The 19822-nt window shown below is 38.7% G+C and overlaps 1 protein-coding gene across 6 annotated transcripts in view; it reads left to right on the plus strand.

Annotated features, from left to right (window-relative positions):
• Window positions 1-19822, plus strand: part of VPS13C (vacuolar protein sorting 13 homolog C) — a 396337-nt gene that overhangs the window by 320621 nt on the left and 55894 nt on the right. For all 6 annotated transcript variants that reach the window (XM_075857708.1, XM_075857702.1, XM_075857703.1 and 3 more), the window contains 10 exons: window positions 1719-2108; window positions 7426-7530; window positions 8439-8603; window positions 8823-8951; window positions 10595-10728; window positions 11196-11322; window positions 14247-14482; window positions 18562-18703; window positions 19002-19136; window positions 19389-19470. In XM_075857708.1, the coding sequence (XP_075713823.1) occupies window positions 1719-2108; window positions 7426-7530; window positions 8439-8603; window positions 8823-8951; window positions 10595-10728; window positions 11196-11322; window positions 14247-14482; window positions 18562-18703; window positions 19002-19136; window positions 19389-19470 (1645 nt within the window). The remainder of the gene's footprint in view (window positions 1-1718; window positions 2109-7425; window positions 7531-8438; window positions 8604-8822; window positions 8952-10594; window positions 10729-11195; window positions 11323-14246; window positions 14483-18561; window positions 18704-19001; window positions 19137-19388; window positions 19471-19822) is intronic.

Consider the following 19822-nt stretch of genomic DNA (forward strand, 5'->3'; position numbering starts at 1 on the left):
AAAACTCTACCTTCCACATTCCACTCACTCAGTAGCCAATTCTTGGGCAGAAAGAGCATGTGCTACTATTGAACAGATTCGTAAGGTGGCCACATGGACTTCTCCGCATACTTTCTTTAAGCACCATAGGCTTCAGCTCTCCTCAAATGAAGATCTGGCTTTTGGTAGGAACGTTTTCCAGGCAGTAGTCTCACCCAAGACTATCTAGTGTAATCTCCATGGGTGCTGTCATAGGGCAATAGGGAAAAATCTAAATTACTTACCGGTAACTGTTTTCTTTAGCCCATGACAGCACCCGCCAATTCCCATCTATGGTAGATATTAATAGAGGAGTATTAAAATATAAGATAGTATAAAAATGTGCAAAAAAAATGAAGGAAAATTAATTTTGTCCTCGGTTCTTGCCAAAAACTGGGGATGATGGGGGTGTTCCCTCCTTTTAAATTAATCCTAGTTCCTGTTTCCTGTCCAGTGGAGGAGACGTTCTCTCCAAGGGTGCGGTCATGGGCTCAAGAAAAACCAATTACCGGTAAGTAATTTAGATTTTTAACCGCAATTCTTCCATGAAGACCGCTTCTGGCCAGACTTATCCGAGCAGTAGATGGATGTACCTTGGTCCCACTGGTTTCTGCCAGTTCTGGACATCTTCCGATTTCGAAGGGAAGTAATTCTAATGTGTCTTTGATTTGCTGCACTAAGTTTCCTTGGCCGACCACAGCGTCTTTGGTCCTCCATGTTCCCGTTCTTTTGTGCTTCTTCAAAAAAGTTTAAACAGCACATCTTGAAGCCCCAGTCTGCTTTTAAAATCTTTGCCTCAGAGAGATCTTGCTGATGTAGTATAACTACCTTGTGTCTCGTTGCTGTGCTCAGTCTTGCCATGGTGGACCTGTGACATGAAATGGTCTTCCACAATCTCGCCTTTTGTAGCAGAGTTTGGCTGTTCCTCACCCAGTTTTAAGCCGCCTACACAGCGTTTCTGTAACGGTTAATAACTGTGTTTCAAACAGCATATAAAAATGATGATCATTATTACCTGTTTGGCATAATTGGTTAAACATATACCTGACTATAATCCTACAAAATCCATGAGTTTGTACAAGTGTACCTAGAAGAATTGATGCTGTTTTGAAGGCAAAGGGTGGTCACACCAAATATTGATTTGATTTAGATTTCTGTTCTGTTCATTCACTTTGTATTTCGTTAATTCATAAAAGAAACTTAACACTTCTATCTTTGAAAACATTCTTACTTGCAGCATTTTTCCACAACTGCCTAAAACTTTTGTACTGTACTGTATATTGTTAACAGTTTATTTACAAAATATACAGTAAAATGTATTTAATCTATCAGTGAGGCTTTTATAGGTTCTGCATTGTCAGATGGTTATAGAAAAGTATGTAAACCACCATTGTAAGTGTAGTGAGCTTTAGCAAGGCAGCCCAAAAATAAAATAAACTCTGCTTCTGTTCTAGTGAAACTCCAAGTTATAATGCAATTTTGAGCTGGAAACAAGTGCCGAATTATCAGACTTTTTGGATTATTAAATGCTGGGTTAAAGGGATTTTACTTTATCATTCACTTTTATTATTCAATAACAAATAAAATGATTAGAATGCATGAGATTCAGTTCATTCTATCTTTCCTGTAATAAATTTGTCATTCTGTTATCTTAAAATTATTTGAACTCTCTCAATGAAATTGTTTATAATGCTTTTCAGGGGACAGCAGAAGCTCACATGCTACCAGAGGGGAGCTCTTGTGATGTCCTGAATTCTCGAATCAGTGGTGAGATCATGGAGCTTGTTCTTGTGAAATATCAGGGCAGAAACTGGAATGGCCACTTCAGGGTTCATGATGGTCTCCCTGAATTTTTCCCTATATGTTTCACGGCTGACACTTCTGAAGTTATGACAGTGGACCTCTCTGTTCATGTCAAACGCATTGGAAACCGTATGGTGCTCTCGGTGTTTAGCCCATATTGGATTATTAATAAGACCTCACGCATCTTGCAGTACCGTGCAGAAGACATTCATGTCAAACATCCATCAGACTACAGAGATGTGATACTTTTCTCTTTCAAGAAGAAGAACATCTTCAGCAAAAACAAGGTGCTCCAGTTTATTTCTTATAAGTGTAAGATTATCAGTTCACTTCAACATGCTCCACATTTGGTTGAGTCATAATAGCTATTATAAGTATATAGTTTTGTACCATTTTACTTTCCAATGTTACTTTTTTTGGTAGGTACTGTATACAACGTTTTTCCAGTGTAAAAAAAACGAGCTATGTATTGGTTGTAAATAAAGGTTTTACAATTAATCAAGAGTAAAACATGAACGTAAAACATGCAATAATACTATAAGGAATTATAGAAAAATCCCTATGTTTGTGACACAGAGGAGTTTCTTTGTTTCCTATAAAAGCACAACACGTAACACGAGTCTTTATTACCTCCAAGATTATTTGTATTCAATAATAGAGATAATGTATAGTTCAGCTCCAACTTTATTGTAATTCCTGTATGCAGCTTACAAAATAAAGATTATAGTCATGTATGTGAATTCACTAAATTATGAACAAAAATAATTAAAACTTTCCTTGCATATAACGTTACAAATATAAAAATCGCTCTGTAGCTTTAGATCTGTATTCGTGCAAACAAACATTACTGGGAGAATTTATTAACACTGGCGTTTGATACGCAAGTCTAAATAAATCAGGAGCATTTTACTCCAGCGTTTCTGAGATTAAGAGGTGCACGCCTTTTGATAAAGTAGGTGCACTAGCAAATCAAATCTTTGCCAGCTGGGAGATAGCATAGATTTGTGCTATAATTAACCCCAGTTTTATAGTGTAAATTATAGTAAATATATTTGGGCTTTGGTGGCCCTGACCTCTCCGCGGAACTGTCTTTACTTTTTTTGTTAATGGCACAGGCAACGTAAAAATTAAAGTCACAAAATGTTTGTGCAAATTGAGAGTTTTCTATGCCACAAAACTGGTTTCTGTAAACTTTTTCGGGCAGACTTTCTGCTGTTGATGTAAGATCTGTATGCTCTAAGCCAATCCGATGTCTCCCCCTCATTCTGTTTAATTAAAACACTGAGTAAGGAGCATCTTGCAGCTGCATCCCCCTTCTCAATGTCTACTATTGTTGTAATTGGATTTTATTTGGACTGAGGAGCTTTTTGAGCATTCACAGAGCCTTCAGAAAAGGAAAGAGGGACTTCTATTAGGTGTGGGAGATACTACTGTCCCCTAATACAATTTATTACAAAGTTTTTCATATAGCCAGCCTCCGATCCGGCCGATTAACCCCTTAGAAGCAGCGCTCAAAAGCGAGCGCTGCATCTATGTTGTTTCCTAGCAGATCGAAACCCCGCAATGCAAATCGCAGGGTTCTGAAGGCTGTTCTGGCAGACTGGAGGCCTAACAATGGGCTCCTGTCTGCCAAGTACAGAAGCCTGCTAGGTTTCGCCCAGAGGCAGGGGCCTAAAAGGCTTCCGGCTGCAAAACAAAAATGGCGCAGGCTCAGAAGCGGAGCCTGCCACATCAGCCGCTGGTGTCGGCTGTATGTTACAGCTGACACCGTGCTGTAATGGCAGGGAACAGAGCTAGCTCCGATCCCTGCGATTAACCCCTTAGATGCCGCCATCATTAGCGATCACGACATCTTTCTGGTTTGTAGCGATTAGCATCGACACAATGGGATTGTGAGGATGCCGATCGTTACTATGGCAACCGGAGTCCTAACTATGGCCTCCTGGTCTACATAAGATAGCCTATTCGGCCCCGTCTAGAGACGGGACCGAATAGGCTTTTCTGTCAGTGAATGACTGACAGCTCTAATGCATTGCACTATGTGGGTAGTGCAATGTATTAGTGCAAAGATCAGAGGTGCAGGCCCTCAAGTCCTCTAATGGGACAAAAAAGAAAAAGTTGATAAAGTGTAAAAAGGTACGTTTCACGTTAATAAATACAAACACTGCCTTTTTTCCTATAATAAGACTTTTATTATAGGAAAAAAATTAAAGTGCACATATTTGGTATCGCCGTGTCCGTAACGACCCAAACTATAAAACTATAATGCTATTTTTCCAGCACGGTGAATACCGCAAAAAAAAATAAATTTGTTATTCTGGCATTGATTTTTATTTATTACCACCCCCTCCCAAAACATGTAATAAAAAGTGATCAAAAAGTCGCATGTGCCGCAAAACAGTACCAATAAATACAACCGGTCCCACAAAAAACAAGCCCTTACACAGCTTTTTTTTTGACCGAAAAATAAAAAAGCTCTGGCTCTCAGAATATGGTGACAAAAAATAAAAACTTAAAAAAACTAAAGTATAAAGTAAAATTGTCATTTATAGCCCTTAGTGAACACTAAAAAAAAGAATTTTTTTTTTAATAAAAAACATTGTCAGAATTCAAACTACAGATTGTCCCGCAACAAATAAGCACTCACACAGCTCCGGAGGAGAAACAATAAAGAAGTTCTGTCTCTCAGAATATGACCACACAAAATGTGCAGAGCGTTAAAAAAGCTGATAATATTGGGCTCCATTTATCAGTGCGGCACTGGCTACATATCTATGAATTATTGTTTATTTATCGCATTCTTATATCCTCTTATTATGCCCTGATGTACCCAGCACAGCTTACATATGCCCCCACATTATAAACTGAAATATTGGTAAAATCCCAAGCAGAACATCTGCCAAGCTAAATCTGCGCTCCAAAAGCCATATGGCTCTCCCTCCCTTCTGAATCCTACAGCATGCCCAAACAGCAGATTACGTCCACATATATGATATTTGTCTTCAGTGGCAAAAACTGGGCACAACATATTGTGCATTAAAATGGCAGTGGAAAATTGCAATTTTCTCTTTGCACCATCCGCTGCGCATTAATTTCTAATTAGAACACCTGTGGGGTCAAAATGCTCACTACACCCCTTAAAATGCCTTAAGGGGTGTAGTTTCCAAAATAGGGGTCACTACTTGGGGGTTTGTTTTACTATTTGACCTCCGAGTCTTGCAATTGTGGGCCAATGCTGTGAAAATCACCAAAATAGACCTCAAATGCGCATGGTGCTCTTCACTTCTGAGCCCTGTCATATGTCCAGGCAAATGCTAAATGCCTTGAGGGGTGTTGTTTCTAAAATGGGGTCACTTTTTAGGGGCTTCGACTGTGCTCTGGTCCCTCCGGGTTTTGCAAATGCAACATGGCCTCCAAAAACTTTTCAAATGTTGGGGTGCTTTGTTTCCTTGTGAAAATTTACAATTTCCAAGTTTTGTCAGAAAAAAATTAATATTCAATTTTACAGCATAATTCCACTAAATTCAGTCAAAATGCTTACTATACCCCTCGATAAATTCCTTCAGGGGTGTAGTTTCCCAAATGGGTCAGTTTTGGGTGGTTTCCACTGATTTGGTCCCGCAGAAGCTTTGCAAATGTGACATGGCGCTGCAAACAATTCCAGCAAAATTTGAGCTCCAAAAGCCAAATGGTGCACCTTCCCTTCTAAGCCCTGCCGTGGGTCCAAACAGCAGTTTATTACCACATATGGGGTATTGTTGTGCTCAGAAGAGTTCAGGATACAAATTTTGGGTTGTTTTTTTTCTCCTTTATCTATTGTGAAAATGGAAAATTTGAGCTAAAAGTACATTTTATTAGAAAAACCGTAGATTTTCATTTTCACGTTCTAATTCCACAAAAAACAGCAAAAAACCTGTGGGGTCAAAATGCTTACTCTCGATATATTCCTTGAGGGCTTTAGTTTCCAAAATGAGGTCACTTTTGGGGGGTTTCCACGGTTTTGGTCTCTCAGGGACTTTAAAAATGGGATTTGGCACCCAAAAACCATTCCCGCAAAACTTGAGCTCCAAAAGCCAAATGGTGCTTCTTCCCTTCTGAGCCTTGCCGTTGGTCCAAACAGCAGTTTATTACTACATATGGTGTATTGCCGTAATTGGGAGAAATTACTTTTCAAATGTTGGGGTGGTTTTTCTCCTTTATGCCTTGTAAATATTGAAGATTTATACATTTTATTGGGAAAAATTGTAGATTTTTATTTTTACATCCTAATTCCACTAAATTCATCAAAAACCTGTGGGGTTAAAATGCTAACTATACCCCTTGATAAATTCCTTGAGGGGTGTAGTTTGCCAAATTGTGTCTTTTTGGATGGGTTCCACTGTTTTGGCAACACAAACCTCTTCAAACCTGACATGGTGCCTAAAATATATTCAAATTAAATAAAAGCCCCAAAATCCACTAGGTGCTCCTTTGCTTCTGAGGCATGTGTTTCAGTCCAGTAGTACACTAGGGCCACATGTGGGATATTTCTAAATACTGCAGAATCTAGGCAATAAATATCAAGATGCGTTTCTCTGTTAAAACATTTTGTGTTACAGAAAACAATTAATGAAAACAGATTTTCTGCAAAAAAAAAATAAAATTTTACATTTTCTACTTTGCTTTAATTCCTGTGAAACACCAGAAGGGTAAGAAACTTTCTAAATTCTGTTCCGAATACTTTGAGGGGTGCAGTTTTTAAAATGTTTTTTTTTTTTAAAGGGGTTTCTAATATATAAGACCCTCAAAACCGCTTCAGAACAGAACTGGTCCTTGAAAAAATAGCCTTTTGAAATTTTGAAAAATATGAGAAATTGCTGCTAAAGTTCTAAGCCTTGTAACGTCCTGGAAAATCAAAAGAATGTTCAAAAAAATTATGCAAACATAAAGTAGACATATGGGAAATGTTAACTAGTAACTATTTTGTGTGGTATTACTATCTGTCTTACAAGTAGATACATTTAAATTTAGAAAAATGCTAATTTTTGCAAATTTTCTCTAAATTTTAGTATTTTTTACAAGTAAACACTGAATGTATCGACCAAATTTTACCACTAACTTAAAGTACAATGTGTCACGAGAAAACAATCTCAGAATCATTTGAAAAAAAATAAGCTTTTTAAAGTTATTAGCACATAAAGCGACACGTCAGATTTGAAAAAAATGGCCTGGTCCATTATTCGAAAACAGGCTGTATCCTAAGGGGTTAAAGACGTTTTCCTCTCAAAACGTAAAAATTGCTATATACTTGTAAATCAGAAATTGTGACCGCAGCCAAAATCTAATTATGTTTCTTTTATTTTTAACATATTTAGATTTTTTATCTTTTGTTGCGGTGCCCATTTTTGCTAAATTGACAATAAAAAGTGGAGTCAGATTGGTTGTCACTTTTGAATTCGTTTTTTTATACTGATGTTAAAACTGATATTTTGTCTACATGTTTAATCAGTAACAGAATGACCATATTACCATCTGTTTCTGAGAACTTTTGGGTGGAAATCCAATAGAATTTTAATCCGTAAAAAACCTAATGTTGTACTGTAACATATTTTTTGTTTAATGCAGATTCAGCTGTGTATTTCCACCAGTTCTTGGTCATCTGGATTTTCCTTGGATACAGTCGGCAGCTATGGTTGTGTGAAATGTCCTGCTGGTAAAATTGAATATTTGGTAAGGCTATGCTCAGGGGTAGAAGGAAATTTTTGCCTATGGCAACTTTCACATGGCAGTATTTTGGTAATTATTTTACTTCAGTATTTGTAAACCAAAACTAGTAATGGGTCTAAAACATGGAAGAGGTGCAAATCTCTACATTATAGTTTTCTTTGTGTAGGTTCCACAACTAGTTTTAGTTTACAAATACGGATACAAAATACTGACCAAAATACTCCCGTGTAAAAGTGGCGTATCCCAAATTTGATATCGGTGCCTGATGTATGTGTATCTATTTGTCAGTCCATAGTCATACCTTAGAAATTAATGTGAAAGTTTACAAAACTTGTAGGAATTCCCTATTAACTTGGGCAATATTTTGATGTTTAATTTTGCAAACTGTGTTTTCGTTTAAGTTTTATTCTCTTTTGTATTCATTGCGTGGTAGAGTTGCAGTATAAGGACGATTTAAGACATGAAATGTTAACTGCCTGTCTTTGAATGGAGTATGGATTGCTGTGATAATATATTCATAAACACGAGCTGCGGCATGAGGCATTTGTAAAAAAAAAGAACAAAAATATAAATGAAAACTTGTTGCACTCCGTTCTAAACGAAAATCTAAAACTATTTGCCATAACCAGACTTTTTTGAATAGCAATTTATATTCCACAAAAAAAATCTGCATGAAATTTTAAAAGGGTTTTCAAACAATTAGAAGTGATGGTATATCGCTAGGATACGCAATCACTTTCTAATCGGTAGGAAGAGCCTCCACCATTCCTCAGAATTAATTTCTTGTAGCTCTAGGGCGTTTTGATGGTCGTCTCTCTGATTATTTGGTAGCTTTTGGCCTAAAAATGTAAGCGTGATCATTATGCCTTAATATTATCACATTGAGCTTTCTTTTGTTTCCAAATGTTAAGGTTGGAGTAAATATTAAAATGAGCAGTTTTAATCTGACCCGGATTGTTACCTTGACTCCCTTCTACACCCTTGTCAACAAGTGTGGACTGGAGCTTGAGGTGGGAGAAATTGAAGCCGATGGGTCTTTGCCAGATCTGAAGTGGCATTACGTTGCATCTTCTGAGGTATAATGGCTATTTTACAACAGATCTTGCATTTCTTTCAGATCTGTGAATTGTGGATTCTAATAAACATGTTGTTTTCTAGTGTGCACAGGGACTGTGTGTCACCACTAATTACTTTAATTGAAGATGGGAAATGTAGGATATAATATATGATGAGATGATTTTGATAAGGTGCCAATCAGCACATGGATTATGAATGTTATTATGCCTGTATTGCAGTGTGTGCCATTCTGGCCAGAAAATGTCTCTGGGAAGTTGTGTGCCCGAGTTATTGGCTGTACAGGAACCTCGAAATCCTTTTTCTTCAACAAACAGGATAATGGCACTTTACTGGTTATTGAGAGCCTGGTGAGTTGGAGTGAGGAGTGTATTTAACCAGAGTTTGTATAAAAAGTGTTCTTCACTAAACCGTAGTACTTATATAAATTGGAGCCATGGGGGCAGCTTCTTTCACTGTTAAGTAAATAGTCAATAAATATTATAATCAGCTGTTTCCTAATATGAGAATACTATTGTAATTATGGTAAGGTCACGTGTATCTGCTAGAGTTCAACTGAAGTGCAGGCAAATACCAGGCTGGCACATGGTGGTGGTCACAAATTACTCAGGAGATCAGCAGCACAATCGGATAGATATCCCAGAGGAAAAGGACAAAAAAATCCCAACGAGGGATGGTGCATGCAGAGAGAGAGTCCCCGTTCCAAGAGGACAAATTGTATGCAATATAAGGAAGAGGAACTGCAGCACTCAAATTTCCAAAAAGTCTGTTGGTCTTTATTCACCAAGTAAAAAAACTTGCAACGTTTCAACCCATGTTGGGTCTTTATCAAGCATAATAACAATGAATCAGTGCACGCTCTATATAGCACATAACAAGTGACATTGCTTCCTTTATAAATTTCATATAGATAACTTGAGGAACATATCTCATAGTTGTTCCCCTATGGTTCCCTCTAGGTGTTTTTTTTTTTTTTTTATATCTACAATAAATCGTCATTGACCATGCTAAAATGCTGTTGAGGCACGCAGAATTCCTAGGGACTGCAGCTTAATTTTATTATGGGTGAAGTAGTTATGTGATCCGTGCTTCTTTGAAGACATGTCAGCGTCATTGGTTGCTTTTGGCAACACGTCTTTTAGCTTGTAGCGTAATGTGTCTTTGCTATGCTAGCGGACGCATGCGCATATGGGATCGGAAGCGCACATGCGCAGCTCGCACTGATAGTGCGATCTGCAGCCATAGTAACTAGAGACACCGGAAGTTGGTAGCGGAGATAGCTGGGCATGCGCAATAGAGAGCTGTAGACGCTGCAGGCATCAGGAGTTTGAATAAACTGATATACAGGTATTTCTCTTAGTGATCCTTATATATTTTGATACTATGGAACATGGTGATGTGGGGGATATTTATTTGTCTTGTCATTTAATGTTATACACATGTTATCTATATGAAATTTGGAAGTGATGTCACCTGTTATGTGCTATATAAAGCTTGCGCTGAATCATTGTTGTTATGCTTGACAAAGACCGAACGTGGGTTGAAACGTTGCAAGTTTTTTACTTGGTGAATAAAGACCGACACACTTTTTGGCAATTTGAGTGCTGCAGCTCCTCTTACTTATATGGTATTTACAAAGTCTCACAGTTATTGCAGGTAAAATTGCTGCTCTTTAGACAAAAGCAGGAGTCTAGCCTAGTGGGCATCAAAATACACAATGTGAACTAAGCTTAAAGGTTGTGGCCAAAATGATATTAATAACTCTGTTTCTAACATAATTTCCAACTTTAAATTGTTAGTAGGATCAGTTACCCATGCTATTCATTATCAACAGAAAGAATACTTGTAAAATATGTGATAAGTTTAATTGGAAACATGGTTATGACTGAACCTTTATATGCACAGGTGTATATTTTTTGTCTGTGGGGAACAGATGTTCAAATGTACAGTATACGCATAAATATCTTTCATTTCAATCTGTTTATATTTCCAGAATACAGGACTTATAGTGGATGTCAGTATCTCGGATCACTCAATAGTAATTAAATTCTCAGATTACTATGAAGGGGCTGCACCTGCTCTGATCATGAACCATACACCTCGAGCTAAACTGACATATAATCAGAGGTAGGGCTATAAAATTACATGCTGTGTTGATTCTTTTTCATAGGATGTATTTACAAGCGATGTTTTTGTGGCATTTTTCTGCAGTGACTAACACAAAATGACAAGAAAGACACTATCCATGGTTTTTCAAAAACACCCATACAGCTCTTGCATTCTTCTCAGCTGATTTTGCATTTACCTTTTTTTAGTTAAAATAATGAAAACAAATTAAATTAAAATATTAAAATTGCATTAAAGGTGTTTCCAGAATTAGAAAGGCATGGTTGCTTTCTTCCAAAAACATCGCCTGGGTTGTGTCTGGTATTGCAGCTCCGCTCCATTGAAATAAATAGAACTTTGATGCAATATTACGCACAACTTGTGGACAGTTTGGTTCTGTCTTTGGAAAAAATCAGCCATGTCTTTCTAATTCTGGAAACTCCTTTAAATTACTTGTTGAAATGATTAAAATATTGAATAACTTACAGCGGCATTGACGAGGAAAAGGTACTTTTACCTGGAGAAACAAGACTGTTTGCGTGGACAGATCCAACAGGCACAAAAAAACTGATGTGGACATATAACCAGAACAAGGGGGAGCTTGACCTGTTAAAGGTAAATTTACTAATACATGAGTATACATAAATCACGCAGAAGTCTACTTATTCTCCCTTTTTATTTCCTCTTTTTATTTTCTCTTTCACTTTTTTAATCCCTTTTTTTTTTTTTTATCATTGTATCCAGAGGCATAACTAGGGTCCTATTTTGCAACGCCCCCCCCCCGCCCTTGTTTCTTAGAATCACTTCCACATTATGACTGAATAATACCACCATACTGTTACTGAATAATACCACCACACCATGACCACATATTACCACCAAATAATTACTGAATAAAATCCACTATACTAAGACCAATATCACCACCATACAGTCACCATATAGTGGTAGATACCAGTCATACACAGGCGCTCTGCAGACCATATAAGTGAATACCGTATAGTTACATCCAGTGACACACAGGTGACATTTTCTCAGATTGGAGTAGTATGCTTTCCCTTTTTTATTTCACCCGGGCCAGACCGCCATTATGACTTTTCCAGCCATGAATCGCCTTTGCAGAATAGACATCTTTGGCTCCTTGATTTTCTATCACATTCCCCTCCTATTCCAAAACCATAATAGTTCCCCCTTCAGGCATCAAACTGTAATAGTTCTCCTCTTTGTGCCCCACACAGTGCCTCTTTTAGGCCCCACATTATAATAGTGCTCTTCTTCGTGCACCCCACAGTAATAATGCCTCCACACCGTAATATAATGAACACACAGTAGTAATGTCCCCCTTTTTCTTTTCTCCACACAGTTGTAGTCCTCTTTTGTGCCCCAATAGTAGTTAGGACCCCTATATAGTGGCCAGGTGATGCCCATGTAGTAGAAGGGACCCAATATAGTAGTTAGGTGCCCCCATATATTAGAGGCCCCATATTGTATATAGTGACCCCTCTATAGTAGATAGGTGCCCCCATATATTAGATGCTCCCATATATAAAATGGATGCCCCCCATGTAGTAGATTGGTGACCCCCATATAGTAATGAGACCCCCCTCCTCCACTACTAGTGCCCCCTGTTGCGCCAATGAAAATTAACAAAAAAATGTAAGCTCACCTACTGTAATGATAATGAAACGGACCTAGCCATGATTAAGAGCACAGCTAGTGCTTGAAACGCGTAGGCTAAATCTATTTGCCACATACCACCACCTTGTCCCTCCTCCTGGTGTTTCTTTAAAGCTTCTCGTTTGCTTATATCCAATAAAGTGGAAACCGAGCGTTTCCTAGTTACACCACGAATCGCTGGTTCTTCTTGTTTTTTCTGCTCACCTACTGTAACCCCGTTCCCGCGATCAGTCTTCGGATTGAAGCCTGTCTCAGTCGGCGCGATGCTATGATGTGATTTTGCCTCCTGCGCTGGGACGTCAGTCTTCGTCCTCAGCGACCTCTAGTAGGCCACAGGCCTAAAACAGCCTGCGGCTTAGGCCTTCTTCACACGGTCGTGTTCAGTCCAAGAGATATGGACCGGATGTCGGGCGTGGATCCCAGCCAACATATGGTCCATATAGATAACTATGATGTTAGGGGCCCGGCTCCCTGAACTGTGTTCGGTCTGGGAAGTACAGACGACATACCGTCCTTATCTCGGGTACTGAACACGTCCGTGTGAATAAGGCCTTACTAGACTTATCTGCTCCGCCATAGTGAACTAAGCAACGTTCGCATGGAGGCCTGGGGCTGTTGGGTCCCGTTTTTCTCCGGGCCCAGTCGCGGTCGCTCATCCTGTGACCGTGATCATTTTGCCCTTGATTCTATCATCTCTTTACCTCTTTTTTTTTTTTTGCACCTTTTTATCTAGGAAAGGTATATGGCCTTGTTTCATATGAATATTTACAAAACGAGCAAAAAAATTTTTTAATGGGATGACTGCAACAGTCTGAAAGTGTTTGTTTGTATTGACATTTATGTAAATTGGTTTCCTAAACTTCTTTGCACAGTATGTATATACTATAGTATGTAATGGACTGTCTTAATGTAAAATTTTGAACAGTGTGTATATTTAGATATATGATATAAATAATGAATTGCGTGATGATTTTTTGTTTAATCTCAGATGTTTTATAATCTACATCTACTAAATTAAATTGGTTCAAATCTGGGGTATTTTGGTCCTTCAGTTCCAGACACATTTGGTTTTACGGGGTTGTCTAAAAGTTTAAGAAATTAAATGCAGGAAATGTTCTAATAAAATAATAATAATTCTCACCTGTTTAATGCTCCAGCGCCGATGCGCCGTTTGTCCCCTTCGGTCTTTGTGTATTTTCCTGGGGAGATGGCATGTTGTACATACACTTCACTGCTGCAGCCAATTACTGGCCTCCGCAGTGATGCTAGCATGATTAGCTGCAGCAGAAACACGGATGTATGGCTTGCCATAGCACTAGGAAAATAAACAAAGACCGGCGGGGACCATTAGAGCATCGATTCTCGAGCGGCAGGGGTTATAACAGGTGAATATTTCTTTTTTATAACATTTCCTGCATCTTCTGTAATCTCTTAAACTCTTGTGCCCGTATAACACATGAACGCTGCAGCCAATCACTGGCCTCAGTGGTATATATGGCACAGGACCACTGAGGCCAGTGATTGGTATATGGGCACGTCAACCAAACTGTTGAAAAACGCTGGTCTTTCTGTCCTAGTTACTCGGCAGTCTCTGATAGCCGAGGCACCCAACATTCAGCTGTCCGATAATTCGGGCAGCTGGCTTAAACCCGCACCATAATGTGCAATGTTGTGGATTTAAGGACCAGGACCACCAACCATAAATATATGCGTCGTATGGTCCTTACGTGGTTAAGATACCATATTATGTTGATAATGTAGCATTTGTAGCTTTACAATTTTTTTTTAGAAAGTTACGCAAATTGTCTCGGGAAACCAAAATGCAATATGTGCTCAGTGAATTACTTCAAGTTTATTTTCAGGATGAAAGTGGTCAGTTTGCTTACAATCCAGAAATTCAGATTCATTGGGTGTCATTCCTTGATGGGCGTCAGAGAGTACTGATTTTCACAGAAGATGTGGCTTTAGTGACAAAGGCACGCCAAGCTGAAGAAATGGAGCAACCAGACCAGGAAATAAATATATCCATTCATAGTTTGGGGCTTTCTTTGATCAACAATGAGACCAAACGAGAGATTTCTTACATAGGAATCACAAGGTAAATTTTACTAGAAATGATCTAATATATTTAGTAATCAGAATGATAAATATGCATATATAGTTTCCCCTAACCCACAAAGCAAAATTATATAATCTGTCACCAAAATCTTGCATAAGTTTGATTGTCTCCTAAGGGAATGTTTATTATTCCCACTAAACACTAAGGGACATTTATAAAAAGCATATTCTGACAAATTCATTTAGTAGGTATTCAGTGTCAATCTTCCTATTGAGTGAAGGTAATACTTTCTGTTCAGTTACATTTTCTTAAAGGGATTCTGTCACCTGGTTTATGCTACCCTATCAGAGGTCAGAATAGAATAGTGACAGAGACCATGATTCCATGGCTGTTTTACTTACTTTTCAATGATTCTATTATTTTCAGTAGTTTCTATCAAATTCACTTAATCTCCAGCAGCCTGTACTCATGAGCTGCGGCAAGCCCTGTCCTTTCGCTGATGATTGACTGCTTTCACCCCATACTGTGCAATCAATGAAATATGGCTGGGGCTAGAAGTGGGCTGGTGGGGCTAGAAGTGAGCTGGTGGGGCTAGCTGCAGCTCATGAATTTCTAGGACGACATAGAGAGTGTTATGTAGTCCTTGATATTCATGAGCTGTGGCTAGCACCACTAATTGGCAGCTTTCTTTCAGTTCTGGAAAAAGCTGTCAATCATTGGCGTGAAGGCGGGGCTCATGAATAAAGACTGCAGGAGATGAAGTGAATTTATAGAAACTACCGATCATTGAAAAGTTAGTAATGCAGCAATAGAATTACGGTCTCTATAACTACTTTGTTTCCCTCAAATAGGGCAGCATATAGCTTTTGACAGACTCGTGTTGAAGATTAAAGGGTTTCCCATCACAGACATTTATGACATATCCACAGGATATGCCATAAATTTCAGATAGATGCGGGTCCCACCCTTTAAACCCCGTTCTAGCTGTGTTTTTCCGCTGACGCTGGTTTCCGACCATGCATGTAAGAAGAAAATTGCATAGCTCGCTGAGCTACGCTCTTTCTGTAAGTCTCATAGAAGTCAATGGCAGTTACGGATACAGCGTAGCTCACATGCTAAACTCTTTCCGTAACTGCCATTCACTACTATGAGAATTGCGGAAACCTCATATCTCAACGAGCTACGCTGTTTTCTACTTTTATGGTCGGAAATCACAAGCGTCAGCGGAAATACAGAATGGAAGAACGGAGTTTAAGGGGCCCCGTTCTAGAGATAGGTGCGGGTCCCAGAGTTGGGATCCACATCTATCTGATATTTGACATATCCAGTGGATATGTCATAAATGTCCCTGATGGGGAAAACCCCTTTAAACTCCGGGTTTAAATGTAGAATGTTATAATATGTAAACTAACTTATGTTCTTATTTTGAATCAGATTAATATCTGACAAGAGGCAAAAAGATCTTTTAGAGAGAAATTCTCACCAGACAGGTTTTTTTTTTTGTTTTTTTTTTTTTATCTGAAACCCTACCCGCCCACCCCAAGTAAATTAGCAAGCTAATTGCACTCTTTGATGGTACTGCACACAATGCTATCAGCAGGATCAGGCTGTCACCTAACAGGCCAATCCTATACTGTGACGGAACTGAAATGTTCAGTTCCCTGTAGCTATAAGTACTGAATACATAGCTCATATTGAGTACTTTGTTCCGAAATGCAGAAGCCGATACTTCTTCACTCAAGCTGTTGCTAGAGTATCCCGTGACGTCATTAATTGTCATAGGGATTCCTTGTGCAGAAAGATCTTGGAGTCGTGCAGAGAAGACGTGATATGCATATAGCTTGCATCCATTAAAGCACTGCTATCAGTGATCTGTGTTCCCTGCTAACCTGTGCCCCCATAAAATATTAAATTGTCAAAAACATATTTTTTTTTAAAGGAAAATAAAACAAATAACAAGCACCCACCCCCCAATCAAATTGCATTCCCTTTCGAACCCACATGCACTCATTTCCGCAATCCTGTGTGACATGATCACGTTTTGCATGGGCGTCAGTTGCTCAGTCTTTAATACGTGCTTTTTACGCAGAATGTATTTTACCCCAAACATACAATAATTACCTCTACCCACCCATTTTTGCCTGTTCTACCCTAGCTCCATCTGCTTTTGCACTTTCACTTAAAAACGTTTGTTCCTGGATGATTGTCATCCATGTACAGATGCCGCATATAAAGTTAGGGAGAGATACATTTAAAGCTGAATTTGAGTTTTTGTTAGCGCTATAGCATCGTCGTACAATGAACACATATATGGCAACGCTATGCTTGGGAGAATGAGGGTTAAATGTTATTTAAAAAGCAAACTATGTAAACACAGAACATTTTTTCTTCCGATTACTGAATATTTTTCTCTAAATTAGTCCTACAAAACGAATTGATATTAGCTTCAATTTAAAATAATAAGAAAACCCTATGTGACCCACAAAAAAAGAAAACAAATTTTTATGGGTAGACTAAAATAAAAAAGAAAATTCACTTTTAGGGCGGATTTACACGAGCGTGAGCATTTTGCGCGCGTGACCGCTCCGTGTTTCATGTTCATATGGATGCGCGGCTGCGTGCTTTTAGCGCAGCCGCCATCTTTATGACACTCCGTTTGGATGTTTGTAAACAGAAAAGCACGTGGTGCTTTTCTATTTACATTCATTCTTTTACTGCTGTTGCGCGAATAACGCTTGTCCCACGGAAGTGCTTCCGTGGGACATGCGTGATTTTCACGCACCCATTGACTTCAATGGGTGCATGATGCGAGAAAAACGCCAAAATATAGAACATGTCACGAGTTTGACGCGGCGGACTCACGCTGTGCAAAACTCACGGACAGTCTGCACTGCCCCATATACTTGCATAGGTCTATGCGACCCGCGTGAAAACCACGCGGGCTGCACGGACGCAAATCACGTTCGTGTAAATCCGCCCTTATAATGCAGCATGCCAAAAGGTGAAATTTTGCTGTGGGTGTAAAAGCCCCAAACGCCCCCGGTCATGAAAAGATTAATCACTTACACCTAAGGCACTATTCACATGACAGGGATAATAGGCCGGGTGACGGCCCTTTTTTTTTTAACAGCCATCACATGTCTGCATTAAAATCAATGCATTTCTATGGGGCTATTCACACGGCCGTTTTTTTTAATGGACCGTGTAAACGGCCCAGTAAAAAACATGACGTCCTATTTTTACCCGGTTTACCAGATCCCTCAATAGACAAGTCTCTGAGGGATCCGTGAAAATGGGTCTCGCATGGGTGCTAATTGGCCGTGAAAAACCGCCTTTTTACGTGGCCGATTTGACACTCGTCATGTGAATAAAACCTTACATTCATACAGTAAATAAGGCTGTGTTCTCATGTGGTAGATTTGTTGCACATGTTTTTTAGGCTTAAAATCGGTTCCATATATGTAAATGGGGATTTTTTTGGGGGTGAATGGGTCAATTGCGCAAACTTCTTCAACAAATCTGCCGCGTTTGAACATACCCTAAAACCACTCTAATAGAGAAGGTTATAACTGATCTAGAAAGATTTTTTTTTTTATGGACTTTCAATTCCTATATATCCTATATTTATTGTCCTTGAGATGACCATGTCTCTGGGCCATTTTTACTACAATTTTTGATGGTTATCTCAGAGATTTTTCATATAACCAAAATCTACAAAGGAATTTTCTGGACAAATATTCTATGGATGCTGTCATTTAAGATGAATTAAAAATAGACAAGCCGTTCTAGAAAGTAAGCAAATGTTCGCTAGTGACCTGTTTCTTTCAGTGTTACTAAAAGATGGTCATTATGCCTGTTGTTGAATCTGTTCTACTTTAATGAAAGGAAATGTCTGTATAGAGAACTGCCATCAAAAGCAGGAAGCAAATAGTCAATAATCTTCAGTACTAGAATGACAGTGGGTGACGCAGAAGATATTGTTGTCAAGTAGGCATCTGATCATAACTAGTCTATGATGATGATGTTTTACGCCAGGCATCCCATATAAGTTAAAAAAATAAAAATAAATGTAATATATTTTTCCTGAAGAAACGTAATTACTTGGTTTTCACTTTCAGCTCAGGTATTATCTGGGAGCTAATGCCAAAACAGAAGTGGAAACCCTTTAACCAGAAACAGATTCTACAACTAGAACAAACCTATGAGAAATATCTCACTGGAGAGCAGTGCAGATGGACAAAATTAGATGCCAACTTTGAGGTGTGTGTTACTTGTACTGTCTGAATTTATTAAGGCACATCTTTTACCCTGGAAAAAAAAGCGCCAACAGGTAGTTTTACTACAAATTGGCTCAGTTTTCAAATTGATTGTTAAAGGCCACATGGTTCTGCAGGTAAATAGCAGTTTTACCGGCAAACCCGCACCTAACAATCAGTGTAAAAACCGTTTCCGTTTGTGGTAAAACCACTTGTTGGTGTGGTTTTTGGCCATATGTTAGTCCCGCTGTGTCCACTACGTGGAAACCCAGCCTAATAATCTGTATCTTAACCACATGCAGGTCAGCTTCAGCTGTATGGAAATGCGCTTGCCAATCAAATGCAAAATCAGAAGAAGCTTCCTCTCTGGTATCCACATAGAACTGAAACAGTCTCCACATCAAAGAAGTTTACGAGCACAATTATACTGGTTACAGGTGAAGTAAAATTTATAGAGAAAAAAATATAAATACGGTGTTCCACTTTGGCAAAATGTGGCTTGTATTTGAAGTGCTTTCTTTGAGTAATCTATAATATCCAGAGATGGTGTGGGTATGCAAAAACTCATTTAAACATTCACTTTTTTTGTGTTTAGTTTTCATTCCTAGTTTTGGCTTTAAACAAACTAGGAAAATGCGCAACAAAAGTGCTACGAATCGTAGCATAAAGTGTGTTTTTTTTCTTGTCAGGTGGATAACCAGCTTCCTGGTTCTATGTTTCCTGCCGTCTTCCATCCAGTTGCACCTCCCAAATCTATTGCTTTAGACTCTGGTAAAAAATCTTTATTTTGTGATGCCTTCTGAGTTTAGTTATGTTTGTACCTGCACCAGCATGGCCTTGTCCCAATACAAAACTGCTCCACTATAACATTAAGTAACAAAGTAACATTGACAAATACAGAATGTGTATATAAGTGGTTGTTGAAACAAGCCGTATCCACTGTAAATGTCCACAACGCAAAATATTGTTAAGATACAGTTAAAGAGGCTCTGTCACCAGATTTTCAAACCCCTATCTCCTATTGCAGCAGATCGGCGCTGCAATGTAGATAACAGTAACGTGTTTTTTTTTTTCAAAAACTAGCATTTTTGGCCAAGTTATGACCATTTTTATGCAAATGAGC

The sequence above is a fragment of the Rhinoderma darwinii genome, chromosome 3 (genome assembly GCF_050947455.1).
Source record: "Rhinoderma darwinii isolate aRhiDar2 chromosome 3, aRhiDar2.hap1, whole genome shotgun sequence".
Lineage (NCBI taxonomy): Eukaryota > Metazoa > Chordata > Amphibia > Anura > Rhinodermatidae > Rhinoderma > Rhinoderma darwinii.